Source organism: Mixophyes fleayi, chromosome 2 (assembly GCF_038048845.1).
Source record: "Mixophyes fleayi isolate aMixFle1 chromosome 2, aMixFle1.hap1, whole genome shotgun sequence".
Classification (NCBI taxonomy): Eukaryota; Metazoa; Chordata; class Amphibia; order Anura; family Limnodynastidae; genus Mixophyes; species Mixophyes fleayi.
The window spans coordinates 263,682,957-263,701,540 of record NC_134403.1 but is presented as its reverse complement, the minus strand read 5'-3'; the positions used below and the strand labels follow the sequence as shown (position 1 = coordinate 263,701,540).

General features: G+C 39.5%; 2 protein-coding genes across 9 annotated transcripts in view; both read left to right on the top strand.

Moving 5' to 3' along the window:
• RBBP5 (RB binding protein 5, histone lysine methyltransferase complex subunit) overlaps window positions 1-5,803 on the top strand; it is a 103,420-nt gene extending 97,617 nt beyond the window's left edge. For all 8 annotated transcript variants that reach the window (XM_075196104.1, XM_075196103.1, XM_075196102.1 and 5 more), the window contains one exon: window positions 5,131-5,803. In XM_075196104.1, coding sequence (XP_075052205.1) covers window positions 5,131-5,159 — 29 coding nt within the window. In that variant the 3' untranslated portion in view covers window positions 5,160-5,803. The remainder of the gene's footprint in view (window positions 1-5,130) is intronic.
• Window positions 5,804-17,317: 11,514 nt separating this feature from the next.
• LOC142139919 (transmembrane protein 81-like) lies at window positions 17,318-18,115 on the top strand. The gene has a single exon (XM_075197783.1). It carries the CDS (start codon window positions 17,318-17,320, stop codon window positions 18,113-18,115), a length of 798 nt encoding a protein of 265 aa, XP_075053884.1.
• Window positions 18,116-18,584: the final 469 nt, after the last annotated feature.

The window sequence follows — 18,584 nt, the reverse complement described above, 5'->3', positions numbered from 1 at the left end:
GTTTACGTGCGACACTGCCGTGGCATTGTCGGACTGAATACGAACTGGAAATCCTTGCAGGATTAGCTGTGCTCCCTGCAGTGCTCTCATGGCTTTTGGTTGTAGAACATTTATGGGGAGAGAGGTCTCTTGGATGGACCAGACAGAGCCCCTGAAGTCTCAGATGAAGAGCCACCGCTCCCCACCCCCGAAGGCTGGTGTCTGTGGATACCAAGATCCAAGGCCAGGGGGCAAAGGACCTGGCGACAAAAAAGTTCTGCCATGTGAGAGACTGTTTCGCTTCCGGTGACAAGAAAATCAGCTGACGCTTTAACTTCTGATGGGATCCTGTCCATTTCTTCAGAAGGTCCCATTGAAAAAACATAGAATGAATTCGCTCATAAGGGAGATTCTCGAATGCTGACACCATTTTCCCTAGTAGACGCATGAACAGGAGGACCAACAGCCTCCAGCAAGACAGAACTCGGTTTGTCAAACCCTGCAGGGACCATATTTTGTCCTTCTGACAGTTGGTGTCCATTATTAGTCCCAGAAACGACATCCTCTGACAAGGAGTTAACTGTGACTTTGGACTGTTCAAGAGCCAGCCATATTTTTTCAGAATGCAAATGGTAAACTGAAGATGCTTTTCTAGCAACTGAGTTGAAGCAGCCTTGTTCAGTAAATAGGGCACTAAATGCACTCCTCTGGAATGAAGATAAGCCGCCATAACCGCCATGATCTTCTTGAACACCCATGGCGCTGTTCCTAGTCCGAATGGAAGAGCCCTGAACTGGTAGTGGGTAGACCCCACCGTGAATCTGATAAGAGCCTGATGTGCTTTCCAGATTGGAACATGGAGGTAGGTGTTCTTGATACCTATTGACGCCATGAACTGACCTGTCCTGTCCGTTGATGACTGATGTCAGGGATTCCATTCGGAAAGTAACTACCTGCAGGTGTAGATTCAGCTGCTTGAGGTTCAATACTGGCCTGGTTCCATTTCCCTCCAACCAGCTCCAACATTAAATTAATAGTGTTACCATTTAAAAAATAAACATATTTCCCTCCCACAAACAGCCCCTCACACACACGCACAATGTACATACATTAGCCCCTCACACACACGCACAATGTACATACATTAGCCCCTCACACACACGCACAATGTACATACATTGGCCCCTCACACACACGCACAATGTACATACATTGGCCCCTCACACACACGCACAATGTACATACATTGGCCCCTCACACACACGCACAATGTACATACATTGGCCCCTCACACACACGCACAATGTACATACATTGGCCCCTCACACACACGCACAATGTACATACATTGGCCCCTCACACACACGCACAATGTACATACATTGGCCCCTCACACACACACACGCACAATGTACATACATTGGCCCCTCACACACACACACGCACAATGTACATACATTGGCCCCTCACACACACGCACAATGTACATACATTGGCCCCACACACACACGCACAATGTACATACATTGGCCCCTCACACACACACACGCACAATGTACATACATTGGCCCCTCACACACACGCACAATGTACATACATTGGCCCCTCACACACACACACGCACAATGTACATACATTGGCCCCTCACACACACACACGCACAATGTACATACATTGGCCCCTCACACACACACGCACAATGTACATACATTGGCCCCTCACACACACACGCACAATGTACATACATTGGCCCCTCACACACACGCACAATGTACATACATTGGCCCCTCACACACACGCACAATGTACATACGCTGGCCCCGCACGGAGGGGGCCTTGAAATTTTTTAATCAATATAAAGTTCAACAATTTCTCATATTGCGGCCTACTTCAACAAACCCTTTTAAATAACACAATTGAGAAGCTTTAATAAAAAGGAGATCATCATTGTTTGAAACTCTTGGCATCCTGTTTTGACACATTATACATTATATATTTGTTCTTGCTGACCATTACAGTGCATGTTATTACTGAGATTTGTTAAACAAGCTAAGATATGGAGTTTACGTGGTATAGAACCAAATGACATTGTGTGCAGTAGGGAAAAAAATACAGTACGACGAAAATAGGCCAATCAAAAAAAAATAATTCATACCTTGCAGAGGGTTAATATACACTTTGAAAACTATTGACATGCGGTATTACATTCTTCTACTTAATCTACATATTTTCTACTTCATGTACATCGCTGATGCTATGGAGAACATTCACCATATATACCACACATCTTTTCTCTTAAGAACAAAGCTCAAAAACAATGTATGGCTTTCTATTTAAATGTATTCAGACATCTTTTATACCCTTATAAAAGAAACAAATATGTGATCAACATAAAGCTTACTGTTAGCCATAGCATTCCCTATCTTGTGCTTAATTACACACTCAGAAGTTACATTGTTTTGGTTACATTTAACTCTCCCTTTGCATCGTCAGGTAAATCGTGGCTTTATTTTTAAGCATAAGATACATCTTGATTTGATACTATTGTCATATTTGAGCAACTCTTTAAAAAGGCAATCACCAACTTAATAATGCAACCGTATACTGAAAAATCATAATAATTAAGAACCTAAGGATTCAAAGCAAGCAAATTAGACTCCAATGATTTCTTTGATGTAATGCTGCAGTAACTTTTACAATGCATTCAACATGACTAAAATTTTCTTTCAATTATCAGGGATGGAGCTAATATATTCCTCATCTTTTGACTTTGTAGGGTCCTTCTCTGCTAGCCAGAAATTCCAGTGCCATTTTATTTTGCAACATAACCGTCCCAATTGTAGTAGATAGCTTGACACTGATATTGGAAAGACCATATGCCGTTTTCATTACTGACCCTTTCCAATGTTACAAAAGCTGCAAATCTGGACCATAAACTGGATTTAGAAGAGACAAACCTTGTTCCCATGGGGTGATTGCTCTTTTAAAATTTCTGAGCCTACCAAGGGGCAAGAGTCAAGAGTAATTGATTACAATGAGACAAATTAGTCTTTTGAGAAGGTGTAATAATAGTATGTCAATGTAAAAGAAAAAAAATGTATAATTTGCATGCCACTTTCAGTATGATTGTTACATTTCTGCTGATGTACCCAATTAGTCTAGTTTGTCTTGGGCATATTAAAATATAGTGATAGTCATAACTTGTGCTCGAAACTGCTTTATAACTAGTGAGGTTACAGGAAGAAAGGAAACATGTCTTTCTCTTTATGCTGTCCTGAAATCTGGTCAGTGGTTAGGTGGAGATAGGATGGGCACTTTGTGTTCCTACATGGAATGTGCCCTTTGCACACTTCAAAAGGGAAGCCCTGGGCAGGCTCAAATCCTAAGTGCTCAGACTTGTTTTTGGGATGATAATGTTGTACACTCCTGGTACAGGCGCCTTTTTGGGGTGAAAAACTTTTGGTTTCTTTGCATTGAGATGTGTAGAGCCCCTTGTACTTGACTGCTGCGTGTATGGTATTATGTCCGTATCTACCGTCAACAATAAATATTGCCCATTGCGATCAATGTGGTTCCAAAGCACAAAAGAGATTTAATAGCAATAAGTCGCAAAATACAACAAGAATGTTACAAATTACAACCAATACATACGCTGCGCACCCTGGATCCAGGAACAGCCGTCAAAACTGATATCTGTGTGCAAAGAGACCATTCCTGTACCACAGGCCAGTTTATATACTGTTTTGTTCAAAAAAGGTTTTGGGTTATTTATTTATTTTTATTATTTATTTAAAGCAGTGACATGTCTGTACATGTAAGCTGTGTATTTTATTTATTTTTGATTCTTTATAAGCTGGATCTATTAGAGCTGCTTATATTACATTCACTTTACATAGTTCCAGCGGTGCTGGTACAGGTCTCTTCTGCCCTGGAGCTTACATGTAAAAACTAAGGCTTGCCGTATAATTAGACTATAGAATCAAAAGAAACTGGTTCATATACTTGAATAAATAAAATAATGTAAATTGAAAGAAAAAAAAACATGAAATATAAGTTAGTATAGTGTTATAGAAGGGTTTTTATAAAAAGTATTAAAATTCAGCTTGGCTACAATGACACTGTTGTGCATAAATTAAAATACATAAAACATCATTACATGTATATTAAATGTCTATATTGTACATGTGTAATTCGTTAACAAACAGGTTAAAATTACTCTCTTAACCGGTATATAATGTGCTATTGTATTGAAAAATGTTCTTCCTTACCTTGATATCTAAAGTTTGTTAGCCTAGACTTTGATTTTGCATCATTTTTGTATAATTAAGGGTTTTATTGAAACCATATAGATATAAAAGCAATTTAACCAAATGTTGATTCTTGTGTTTTGGGTCAAGTGGCAGGATCGCAAAACAAAATTAAATCTAGGGCGCTTCAACAACCACTGCAGCCTTGAGCAAACTGAATGGAATACCACAATACCACTAAAACAATTCAAACCTACAATGGTTTATACAATGGTGCTCAGTAATTTGTCATACAAGGTGTAAACTAAATCAGTCAGAAAAACACATAGGAAAATTCCCCATAGACACATGTAACATATATATATATATATATATATATATATATATATAATAATGAAGTGAATCAAAATATTTCCATAACATCTTTAAAGCACTCCCGTGTCATATATGCTGAAAGGATAGGTGTGTTATGATTCCCCCCTAGGTGTTATGCTTATATCAACAGGCAGATGACAATCAACTTCAATGATGGGTCTTTCCATACTTTCTTCTCTTGTATCCTCTGTCTTCTTATATTGATAAATCAACCACATCTCTATCCAGATGGTCTCCCATCCAAATATTGACTGGACCCGATCCTGCTTAGCTTCCAAGATTAATCAAGATTAGGCTTATTCAGGATTGGCCTATGTGACACCCGTTTTAGTTACATGAATCATTTGGTCTGTGAATAGCACCATTTACACTAGTTACCACTACACCCTTTACATTTATATTCACATTTAGTGTGTGTGATTAACTAGTCCGTTCTAGTTGCTATTATGCTTTGCTGCTTCATATCTCCTGCTACAGTGTTTTGACTTTGCTTTCCTTTAAATTTATACCTCTGTTATTTATTTTTCAGGTGGGGGTGCAATTTCCGAGCTCCTGTGAGCAGTCAGTCTATCTTGGCCCTGCTCTCATTAACCATCATGGGGTTTCCGAAGGACATTGTTTGATATGGTTCAATCCAGGACAACATACAGGACATTCTTCTCTGGAAATATTATGCCTTTGTGCTGAATGTGTGGGGGTTTTTTTGTACTTGCTTTGCTTGTTAATAGCAGACATACTTTCAGCTTTTTGTGGCATTTTTCGGAGATAAGAATAACTTACAGTTTTTTTTGCATTAAAATCACATCCCTTGATTTTGTCACCAGAAGGAAAATGTTAGTTCTATTTTTATAACATTATTTTCCTGTTACAGTAATGTTCTTGTCAGGAAGCATCCTTAGTAGATATTTCCTGCTCTTCATGCAACTGAGAATCAACACAATCTCAGAATGGACCCCATTCCTGAATATTCTGCAGGAGACAGTATTGTATGACAATACAGAGCAGATTTGATCTTGCCAGCTTCATGACAATCCAGGCTTCTCTAATACACCTCAGAAAAAGAAGAGGTTGCGATTTGTCTGGCATGTGTTTTTAAAACCGTATTTTAGTTGTTTTATTTTGCTGTATATACTCATTTTTGATCCCATGGATATATGTTCTAAACCAGCAGCTGGGGAAATAAAACTTCCTTGTTTTGTTTACATTTTGTCAGTGTTGTTCCATGTATTTCGTTCTAGTATGGGGGTGACACATAATTCATGAAAAGGGCCAATGCATGTTTCTAAAACAATCTATTGAATGTATACAAAAGCTGGGTATTAACTATTTGGACCTATGATCGGTTTCTATGTAGTTACTGCAGTCTTGTATGTTTGTATACAGATAAACCTTGAAGTCCACCTGAAACTTTGTTCCTTGTATTTATAAGGTAGATTAAGAGTAATTGTAGTTAATACTTAAAATGGGGTATTTTAATCATTAACTGCTTATATTTTGTGTCCTGTGTCTGTAGCTCTAGTTAGAATGAAATATCTCATATTTAAGATTAATGGATCCAAGCTAATGTCCTCCTTATTCCAGGTAGTGTCAGCTGCAACTGTTCAAGCTCTCAAAGACCTCCACACCCATTGCCACAAGCTAATCTCAGATTAAGTGAAGTAAAAGACTAGCCAAAATAGAGGTGTTTTTCATTTACTAGAGAACAAATAAAAAATGCACTTGCAAGATGAAGACCATATAAATTGAATGTTTAAAGTATGCTGCTCCCAGTATCAGTAGTGCATTTAGATCACATACTCAGACTATGCCTTCGGAATATATCTCTTCAAAAGGTCACAATAGTAGGCATAAAAGCTGCAAATTAAATTCTGAAGGAGTAGATAGACACCAGAAGCTTAAAATTATTGTCAATAGGACAGGTTTAGAAATTGTTTCTTGTGTAGACATGCTCTTTAATGGTCATGGAACTATTCTCAAAACATTGCTTCCTTCAGTGTGTGGGTGTGTAGATGCTAGGTGATCTTTAAACAACTATAGAAACCAACAATCAGATTATGCATATACCATATACTGTCCAATAAATCATATGACAGATTACACTACACTCAAATTGCAAAGTTGGTTTAGTGAAATATCCAGTTGCAGGTTTTTTTGTAAGTACCGTATTTCCCCAAGTATAAGACGCACCCATGTATAAGACGCACCTTAATTTTGGGGCCCAAAATGAAAAAAAAAGCTTCCTGAGACTGGGGTCTCCCACTGCTGGCTGGACGTCCCGCACCATCTGATGCTCTGAGCATGCTGCCCTCCTGGCGATTTCCAGATTCCCGGGTGCCCCCGCCTTCTGAGAGTCCCCCCTGGCCCTGGTGGCTCCTAGCTGAGTACCTTACCTCTCAGAGCGCCTATCACGGCAATTGTGGCCTGTTTCCGGTGGAGACCAGGGGCTGGAGCTGGAACAGCCCGGCAGACCCACTACTTCCAGTTTCGCGGCGGGACTTCCGGTTCACCCGGAGTCAGCACCTCATCACTGGAGCCTCTAGTGCAAGTTACCCCCACTGCTCCTCTTAATCGCTGGGTTAAAGCTCGCATAGGGATGGCTCCTGCCAGCGGAAACGCTCTCGCATCCAGGTGCCGACTTCTTCATTGAGGTAAGTAAGACTTGCAGTGTATAAGACGCACCTTTTTTTTTAGACCCAAAATTTGGGGGAAAAAGGTGCGTCTTATACATGGGGAAATACGGTATGTAAAATCTCCTTTCAGAAGCATCTTCATGCTGTATTTTAACTACCCTAGTTCAACCAACTAATCACAATGGTCAGGAATGGGGGTGGTGTTGACAACTGGAGATGGTGGCCTATACAGTCCCAAATTAAAGTCCCATCCGGTAGGGTAGCAGGATTTTGGTAGGGAGGACATATCTGAAGAGGGAAAAAAAGGCTGAAGGACCGTATCTACCAGATAAGAGAAACTGAATCCTTTAAAAGGAATGGAGGAGCTTCATTATTGTCTCAACAAATTGCACTGACACTATGGTCATATCAGGAAGGTTGTTAACAGTAAAAATAAATGTGCATTGATCTTTATTTTTTTCTAGGATTTAGGTCAGGTCTATGGCCTAAGACCTACATTATATACTATTACACTCAGAATGTAGTTTGGTCCAGGAGTAAGTGTTAAGGTGTCTACATATGCTACTTTATTGCAACTGCTATGGTATTTTGGACAGTATTTTGGACAATAAACAGTAATGCCTGATAAGGATCATCTCTAAATCATTATTGGGCATGATGGAAAGTACAGTCATAATGGAGATGGAAGTGATCCAGATGATTGTTATATTCTTTTCTAAACTAGCTACCTAGTGTGTGGCCAAATGAATGGTAATCTTGTCACTCAACCAGCCAGTGTTTGTCCGGTTTTAGAGACATGGGGGTGGTAGAGATTTCTTGTATTTTTGACCACTTTACATCTAAACTAGAGATGGTCACTGACCCCCGTGTTTTGGTTTTGGATTCGGTTTTGGATCTGGATTACCGTCGTGTTTTGGTTTTGGTTTTGGTTTTGCAAAACCGCCATTGCGTGTTTTGGTTTTGGTTTTGGTTTTGTTTGGTTTTGTTTTGCTATTTTTTGGGAAAATCCATGTTTTTGGGCCTAAATTAACCCAATTTAGTGCTCCAACTGTTTTAGAGACAAGTAATCTAATTGTTGAGGTAATAAATCATCCAAAAAAACAGTTTAATTCTTCGTTGGTAGGCCTATTCTACACACAAAACAGATTGTCTTCCTCTCCATCTATGCATATTGGCAATGCAGCCATCGTCTTTGAATGTATATTACACCCTACACTTATAGTTAAATATGTAAAGAAATGGAAAAAGCCAGTTTGGTTTCTGTCTCTCAAGGCCCCCCTCCACTTGTATAAAATAGCAAAAAATTCAGCCATTATAGACTGTACAATATTAATTGACATGGAGAAAGCCAGTTTGGTTTCTGTCTCTCTAGGCCCCCCTCCACTTGTATAAAATACTAAAAAATTCAGCCATTATAGACTGTACAATATTAATTGACATGGAGAAAGACAGTTTGGGGTCACTCTGTCTCTCTAGGCCCCCCTCCACTTGTATAAAATACCAAAAAATTCAGCCATTATAGACTGTACAATATTAATTGACATGGAGAAAGCCAGTTTGGTTTCTGTCTCTCTAGGCCCCCCTCCACTTGTATAAAATACTAAAAAATTCAGCCATTATAGACTGTACAATATTAATTGACATGGAGAAAGACAGTTTGGGGTCACTCTGTCTCTCTAGGCCCCCCTCCACTTGTATAAAATACCAAAAAATTCAGCCATTATAGACTGTACAATATTAATTGACATGGAGAAAGCCAGTTTGGTTTCTGTCTCTCTAGGCCCCCCTCCACTTGTATAAAATACTAAAAAATTCAGCCATTATAGACTGTACAATATTAATTGACATGGAGAAAGACAGTTTGGGGTCACTCTGTCTCTCTAGGCCCCCCTCCACTTGTATAAAATACCAAAAAATTCAGCCATTATAGACTGTACAATATTAATTGACATGGAGAAAGCCAGTTTGGTTTCTGTCTCTCTAGGCCCCCCTCCACTTGTATAAAATACTAAAAAATTCAGCCATTATAGACTGTACAATATTAATTGACATGGAGAAAGACAGTTTGGGGTCACTCTGTCTCTCTAGGCCCCCCTCCACTTGTATAAAATACCAAAAAATTCAGCCATTATAGACTGTACAATATTAATTGACATGGAGAAAGCCAGTTTGGTTTCTGTCTCTCTAGGCCCCCCTCCACTTGTATAAAATACTAAAAAATTCAGCCATTATAGACTGTACAATATTATGAAAAATGGACAAAGCCAGTTTAGGGTCACTCTGTCTATGACACCCTACCCTTAAGGATAAATTGCCCTAACAGCAGCCTTTCAAGATGGTATGTGATATGGAAATGCCACAAGTCCCTTTCCTCTTTGGGGGTAGATTGCACCCTACACTTACATAGAAAGTTTTAAAAAGATGTTATCGGCATCATCTTCAGCTTCATCCTCACCCTCATCAGTGTGTACGTCATCATCACAGACTATCAATTCATCGCCGCTTGAATCCGCCATTAGAGAACAGTCAGTGCTTGGATGTCTTGGATGGTGAAGGCCTTCCTCGTGGAAGATGTAGTTCATTTTTATAAACATCATTTTCTCCACATTTTTGGGAAGTAACCTTCTACGGCGATCACTGACTAAGTTCCCTGCTGTGCTGAACACTCGTTCAGAGTACACACTGGAGGGTGGGCAGCTTAGGTATTGCAAAGCAAGTTTGTACATGGGTTTCCAAATGGCCTGCTTTTCTTCCCAGTAAGGAAAGGGACTGTCTGACATTTCCATATCAACTACCTCTTGAAAGTAATCCTCCACCATCCTTTGCATGTTTATACTCATATTGGATGGACTTATGGGCAAAGTGACACATTTTTTTGAAAAATCCTTCAAACCAGCCCAGATGTTAAATTGTTCTCGTCTGCCCCCTGTGTCTTCCCTGCTTCTTTTTTGGAAATTTAATTTTTTACGAGCAACAGCTTGAGAAAGTGAAGGAGGACACGTCGTCAAGCCGAGGCCCAGTTCAGCGGCCAACTTGCTGAGCAATAGCTCCTTGCAAAAGTTCACATCTCGCTCATTTACAAGTAAAGACTCAATGTAGGTTTTAAACCTTGGATCAAGCACAGTGGCCAAAACGTACTGATCCGAGTTCAAGATCTTAATAACTCGAGGATCATTGTGAAGCGAATTAAGTACTTGATCGACAAGGCCAACATACTTTGCTGAATTGCTTGCTTTCAGCTCCTCCTTCATTTTCTCAAGCTGCTTTTCCAATAGTCTAATTAAAGGAATGACTTGGCTCAAACTAGCAGAGTCTGCACTGACCTCACATGTCACAACTTCAAATGGTTTCAGCACCTTGCACAGCACTGAAAGGATTCCCCACTGTGCAAGAGTGAAATACATCCCCCCTCCTTTCCCAATGTCATGACTTGTGCAATATGCTTGGATGGCTTTGCGCTGTTCCTCCATCCTCTGAAGCATGTACAGGGTGGAATTCCACCGAGTTACCACCTCTTGCTTAAGTTGGTGGCAGGGCAAGTTAAACTGCTCTTGGAGCTGCTGTAATCTCCTACATGCTGTGGCTGAATGCCTGAAATGGCCTGAAATTTTACGGGCCACCGAAAGCATCTCCTGCACCTCACGGTTATTTCGTAGGAAGCTCTGCACCACCAAGTTGATGGTGTGAGCAAAACAGGGAATATGTTGGAAATCACCCAGCTGTAATGCTCGCACTATATTGTTGGCGTTATCTGAAATGACATACCCTGGGGAGAGTCCGAGTGGTATAAGCCATGCATCAATCACATCTCTCAGTTTGCGTAACAAATTGTCAGCCGTATGCCTGTTAGTGAAGCCGGTGATACAAAGAGTGGCCTGCCTGTGACAAATGTTACGTAGTGGTGTACATGCTGCTGCTGTTCCTGCTGGTGAAGGTGAATGACCAACCCAGTGGGCTGTCACAGTCATATAGTCTTTGGTTTGGCCACTTCCACTTGTCCACATATCTGTGGTTAAGTGAACAGTGGGCAGAATGGCATTTTTCAGCGCAATCTCTACATTTTTACACACTTTTTGGTATAGTTGTGGAATAGCTTTACGGGAGAAATGGTGTCGCGATGGAATTCTGTAACGCGGACACAAAACCTCAATTAACTGTGAAAAACCAGCTGCGTTTATTGTGGAGATTGGACGCAGATCTAACACTAACATTGCAGCCATGGCGTCTGTGATTCGCTTGGCGACTGGGTGACTGCTGTCATATTTGCTTCCCTTCGCAAATGATTGTTTCACAGTTAATTGCTGAAATGTAGGACTGCTCATTTTATTCACCTGCCTCTGGGATGACGATTCACCCCCAGCAGCAGCAACAGCAGCAGCAGGACTAACGCTTTCTTCAGAGGAATCAATAATAGTGCCGGAGTCATCCAGCCTTAAGTGGGATGCCGGGCTAACTCCGAGCGCTACTGAGGATATTGATGAGGATGGTGTGGTGGGTGTATTTTGTAGCCGTCGGTATGTCGGTGAGCGGAGGGTCTTAGCTGATGAGGGAGTGCTTGTATTCTTTTGGGAAGAACTTTCAGCTTTTCCCAACACTTTGCCATGAACTCTCGTTAAATGGCGTAACATAGACGAGGTTCCAAGATGGTTAAGGTCCCTCCCTCGACTGACTGTGGCTTCACATACACTACAAATGGCTATACAATTGTTGTCTGGATTTGGGTAGAAATAATTCCACACATAAGAAGTGGATTTTTTTGTTTTATGCCCAGGCATGACAATGGCCTTTTTCTTGTCACGTGCCAGAACTGCTGCCACTGGTGCAGGACTTACACAAACAACCTCATCCTCATCAACATCCTCATTAGCGCCCTCGTCGCCTACACAAATCTCCCCCTCATCCTCTTCTAATTCCAAAGTGGCATCCTCAATTTGGGTATCACCGGCTACACTCGGGCTATTAAGGCACACATCAGCAGAATGCTCACGATTAGACATCCCACTGTTGGATGGACTCTCCACAGGGATTGTTGTCATTTGTGAATCAGAGCAAATATTCTCCTGTAATGCCTCACTGGTATCTTGCAGCTCAGCTTTGACGCGTAACAGTAGTGCACCAATTGTAGCCTGGGTAACTTTTTGGGATCTGCCACTAATAGCCAAAGGTGAAGGCCTCATTCTCTCTTTGCCACTGCGTGTGTAGAATGGCATGCTTGCAATTTTTTTTTTATCGTCGCTTAACTTTTGCTCAGTTACACTTCTTTTTCGCTTCAATACAGTAAATTTTTTTTTGGTTTTTGTTTTTTGCACTAATTTGAAAACACTCTGTTGTTTGACATCGCCTTGGCCAGATGACGTACTGGGAACACTAACATCAGGACTGGTGACAGAACCTGGTTGCTCATTTAGATCATATGTGGACTGCTTTGAATCCATTCTGAGCGCAAACCACTGAGGAGTGCTAAAAATTATTGAGTAGATACTGCTGACAGATATGACTTTTGACAGCCAGAAATATTAATGCACAATTAGGGAGGACACCCCAAAAACACTGAGGAGTGCTAAAAATTATTGAGTAGATACTGCTGACAGATATGACTTTTGACAGCCAGAAATATTAATGCACAATTAGGGAGGACACCCCAAAAACACTGAGGAGTGCTAAAAATTATTGAGTAGATACTGCTGACAGATATGACTTTTGACAGCCAGAAATATTAATGCACAATTAGGGAGGACACCCCAAAAACACTGAGGAGTGCTAAAAATTATTGAGTAGATACTGCTGACAGATATGACTTTTGACAGCCAGAAATATTAATGCACAATTAGGGAGGACACCCCAAAAACACTGAGGAGTGCTAAAAATTATTGAGTAGATACTGCTGACAGATATGACTTTTGACAGCCAGAAATATTAATGCACAATTAGGGAGGACACCCCAAAAACACTGAGGAGTGCTAAAAATTATTGAGTAGATACTGCTGACAGATATGACTTTTGACAGCCAGAAATATTAATGCACAATTAGGGAGGACACCCCAAAAACACTGAGGAGTGCTAAAAATTATTGAGTAGATACTGCTGACAGATATGACTTTTGACAGCCAGAAATATTAATGCACAATTAGGGAGGACACCCCAAAAACACTGAGGAGTGCTAAAAATTATTGAGTAGATACTGCTGACAGATATGACTTTTGACAGCCAGAAATATTAATGCACAATTAGGGAGGACACCCCAAAAACACTGAGGAGTGCTAAAAATTATTGAGTAGATACTGCTGACAGATATGACTTTTGACAGCCAGAAATATTAATGCACAATTAGGGAGGACACCCCAAAAACACTGAGGAGTGCTAAAAATTATTGAGTAGATACTGCTGACAGATATGACTTTTGACAGCCAGAAATATTAATGCACAATTAGGGAGGACACCCCAAAAACACTGAGGAGTGCTAAAAATTATTGAGTAGATACTGCTGACAGATATGACTTTTGACAGCCAGAAATATTAATGCACAATTAGGGAGGACACCCCAAAAACACTGAGGAGTGCTAAAAATTATTGAGTAGATACTGCTGACAGATATGACTTTTGACAGCCAGAAATATTAATGCACAATTAGGGAGGACACCCCAAAAACACTGAGGAGTGCTAAAAATTATTGAGTAGATACTGCTGACAGATATGACTTTTGACAGCCAGAAATATTAATGCACAATTAGGGAGGACACCCCAAAAACACTGAGGAGTGCTAAAAATTATTGAGTAGATACTGCTGACAGATATGACTTTTGACAGCCAGAAATATTAATGCACAATTAGGGAGGACACCCCAAAAACACTGAGGAGTGCTAAAAATTATTGAGTAGATACTGCTGACAGATATGACTTTTGACAGCCAGAAATATTAATGCACAATTAGGGAGGACACCCCAAAAACACTGAGGTGTGCTACAAATTATTTAGTAGATACTGCTGACAGATATGACTTTTGACAGCCAGAAATATTAATGCACAATTATGGGGGACACCCCAAAAGCGCTGGGGAGTGCCAAATATGAAGAAAAAATAATAAACCTCTATCCTCCTCTCTGCACTAGCGATTTTGGTTAGAGCAATTGCAAGAACAATATGGTATTCTCTGTCCCTGCTCTAATTAGCCTATGACTACACCCTGCTCTCTCCCTCTGTCAAATGGCGATGGATTGCTGTGGAGGCGTGTATTTATAAAGTTGAAGTATCGCGAGAACCGAGTCCCGAGATCCGACGACGTCACAATGACGTTCGGCCTCGATTTGGATTCGGAATGGGCGGGAGAGTACCGAGCTGCTCAGCTCGGTACTCGGATACCCAAAGTTCGGGTGGGTTCGGTTCTCGGAGAACCGGACCCGCCCATCTCTAATCTAAACATTAAAACATTTAGAATGAATGGAAAAGCACAGCACATCTGAGCAGATGATTAATGCAATATTTGTGGGTCTTGAAAACCACACTGCACTCGCACATCAACACACAAGTTGCATCAATAGTATTCAGTGTGTTTGAAGCATTCAAAATGCTTGAAATATGTATGGAACAGCACCTGTGTAATTGAGGTACAGTGTATGTTCTGAGGTATTCTATGCAGCCATCTAGAACTGATTGGCATATAAAAATTTTGGCGATTGTCTGATTTTCTTATGGTGCAATGTCTAGACACATAAATGTTAGTGCACAAGAATATAAGGGAAATGTCATGGGTGATCCTAATCATTGCACCCAAGGTAAATTTAAATTTGAGTGGTTGTGTATAGTCTGTCCAAAATAAACCTGGCCCTTTTTTTTATCCTTGTATGCGTAAAATATGTTGGCTGTTTAATGAGGGCAAATTCAGTTGGGTGAAAAATTTGAAGGTCAATGACTTCTGGAAAATCCAGATAAGCAAAAAGCGTTTTTGGGTGATTTCAGTAGTTGTTGGGAGGAAAATCTAAAATCAATAAAACAATATTTTGTAAGACTGGCTTGTAAGCTTTTTAAAATAATTAACAAGTCTGCTAACAATTCATTAAGGAGGGCAATTTGCTGCTCCTAGAGACCAGTTTAAATTTTTAACGTTTTATTTTTGTGCAGGAGGACGCTCCTGGTTCTTTTGATTATCTGATCATACTCATTATTATGAGATACTTGTGCATTTGATATAGTAGGTTTTTTTTTTATCTGTTTTTATGTTATGTTAATCTTTTTTGTTTAGAGCATCCTATAAAATAGTTATTTGAACCTAATTAAATGTAATATTTTTATTTTTTTTTAGTTTTTCTGCCCTTTGCTTTTGATTTATTATGAACGGAGTCTAGAGCGCTGTTGTTTAGTGTTTATTTCTACAGCAGCCTTTTTTCTGTTCGGAAGATATCAATATTATTATTTTAATTTTATTACGGTTTTGATCATTATTTTTAAGTAATAATAGTGTCCATACTGAGCCTGAATTATTTTGTTTTTTTGCTGTTTAAATTGGCTGAATGTGGGAAATACAGATTTGAAAAAGTTTGATCTGCCGAACCAAAACGCGTCAGATATTTTACACTAGGAACAAATATATTAGAAAAGCAATGAGTATATTACAAGTTAACCGCCAACTATTTACTAGTTACTGTTGGAATTCACTATATTACAGCCACTGAAGGGTGACTACACACCACTGACTTGCACTATTCTCTACTTTTCTACGGATCTGACGGACTATATCATTCACTATTCACCGCCTCCACAAGATATGTGAATATATCAGTGAAGGCTCTTTGAATATTTGTGGGACTGGGTGTTCCTAAAAACAGATCAAGGAAACCTTACAAGAGGAACTCAAAGGGAATTTTCTATAGAGACTAAGGGGTAAATGTATTAGTGTCCGGATTCTTCAACTCCGGCGTGTTCAGCGTCTTCGGCGATTAAATTTAAAGCGGCGCTGCATTGTAAAGGGAAACTTCCCTTTACAATGCAGCGCCGCTTTAAATTTAATCGCTGAACACGCCGGAGTTGAAGAATCCGGACATTAATACATTTACCCCTAAGACTTATTTATTTCAAGTGGAAGGTGAGATATTAAATATAGAACGACTGGTTTCTGAAAATCAATATTATATTGTGAGACTAGTATTTTTAAATGTATCCATCAGATTTAAGAATTGGATGTAAGAAAGCCCAAATTTGATATGCAAGAATCAAATGTGTTGATTCCCAGATAAGCACAATTAAGATAACAGGAAATATACTTGTTCATTAATTACGCTTGTAACACTGGTTGTTTTTAGACTGATATATGTACATGCTTGTATTCATGTTTTAATTCTTATCAGTAAATTAAAATAGAATAAACAATTTTTCTCCTTCATCCACTCTGGGGGACACTGCTACCATGGGGTTGTATGAGGGAACATGGAGTTGGCATTTAAATAACTAACATCTAAACTTGCTGCTGCAGACTCCTCCCCTCTAAACATCAGTTTTGTTTAAGTGCCCAAGGAGTTGGGCTGTGTAGATACTGCTCTGCCGTATTGTTGCTAGTTAAGTCTTTTATTATATTTGTAGATCTAGGATAGGAGAGGATGTGTGTAATTATTTATATTTGGATCCTTATAGTGCCAAGGAGGTCTTACTCCATTTCTATCTTTGAAGTTATAGGGGTCACCTATATATTACTCCTTTAGGCAGCTACCCCCTACAAACTATTTAAAAAGGGAGCACAGATAACCACATCACTCCTCCTATGTTGTGTGGTTAATGCAAGTTGATTTATGATAGGATATGTTATTATAGAACTTCAACAATAAAGAGGGCTGTGACCTTTCCACCAAACAAATTAGGGAGCTAGTTATTTATATATTAAATTGTTGTTATGAATATAGTTTAATTGTACTTGTTTACCTTCACTTTACTCTGTCCCCTGCACAAGAGGTTTCCTTGTAATCTGTTCTACACATTCTTTCTGCCATTGTGACATAATAAACTGGTGACTCAACTTTTCAAACACAAGAAATTTAATTGACTCACCCAATGATTAATGTATGTGATTACCTGAGTGGAAGTTAGAAAAAAAAAGAGATGTTGACGTTGTTATCTTTCATTCTGATGTTATTTGGGCTGTCCAGGCCTGAAAACTCAGTATTGGAAGAACTGAAAGCTATCACAATACCAGCCGAATTGAAAGGTGTTTCTGCCAAGATGGTCGTAGAGTCCACAACATGTAGTGTGACTTGTGGTTTGGGCAGAAAGACAGAAAGACGGTGCACTGTGGAGAAATCCGGCTCTCGGCACGATTGTGAGAATGTGATGGTGGAATGTGTCACAGGCTGGCTGTGCGGTATGCATACTTACACTCTTACTGTTGGACAATATTTCACCATTGACTGTTTAAGCTCTGAATTTGAAGCAAACGTTGAGAACATGCTTTATTATTGGAAAATAGCTAATGGGATTGTGACCACTGATGATATGCTCTTCCGAACACTGCAAGCCAGGAATTACACCATTGTGTTTCCAGACATACAGGAGAAAAATGCTGGAACTTATCGCTGTGATGTACAAAGGGTAAATGACCTGAAGTTAGTTAAACGCCTTTATTATGGTATTAAGGTGATTTCTCCTAACATTGTTAATCTCAACTATGACAAGTTCCTCATTAGCAAACAGAAGTTGGAAGCTTTGGCAGCACAACAAGAAGGACTTGCTGCAAATGTCACAGAGGACAAAGTTCAGAGATATTCAATATTCAAAAAACGAGTGTACATCATGCTTGGTGTTGGCAGCTGTGTAGGAATACTTGCAGGTATCGGTGTTGGAATATTACTCTTATATTTGTTTAGAATAAAAAATGTGGACATCGAGGACGTTGATGAATAATCACGGTAAATACCATGACTTTAAAGAATATGCATCTGGCACACATTGAAGGTCCTTTCTAAAAACCTTGATTGCTTTACAATTTCCTTGGATTAATAAATGGTCAAGCTTACTCACAATTTTGACTTTTGAATTGCATGTTCAACTATAATTTCTGATGAAATAAACTATAATATATGGCTTTCATATATAAAACTAAATTTACACAAGGTCCTTTTTTTTTTTTTTTTTTTTTAGATGAGCATTTGCCTACTGAGTCTGCCAGTAGACTTCTTAGGAATAGATATCGGTGGCCCTAAAATAGTTATCATAGCCCCTGTGCATAATAGAAAAACAAGATTCCTAGAGAAAGAGAGTAGTCTCCGTTTATTGTAAATAACCAATTTGATAAAAATTAGGATACTTCTTTGAAATCTATATAATTTTTATAAACGACACCTAAGTTTCCATGTGAATCTATTTCTTGATG

What these genes read in the sequence shown, in the direction of transcription:
- LOC142139919 (XM_075197783.1), top strand. Translation starts at nt 17,318, where the DNA reads ATGTTGACGTTGTTATCTTTCATTCTGATGTTATTTGGGCTGTCCAGG.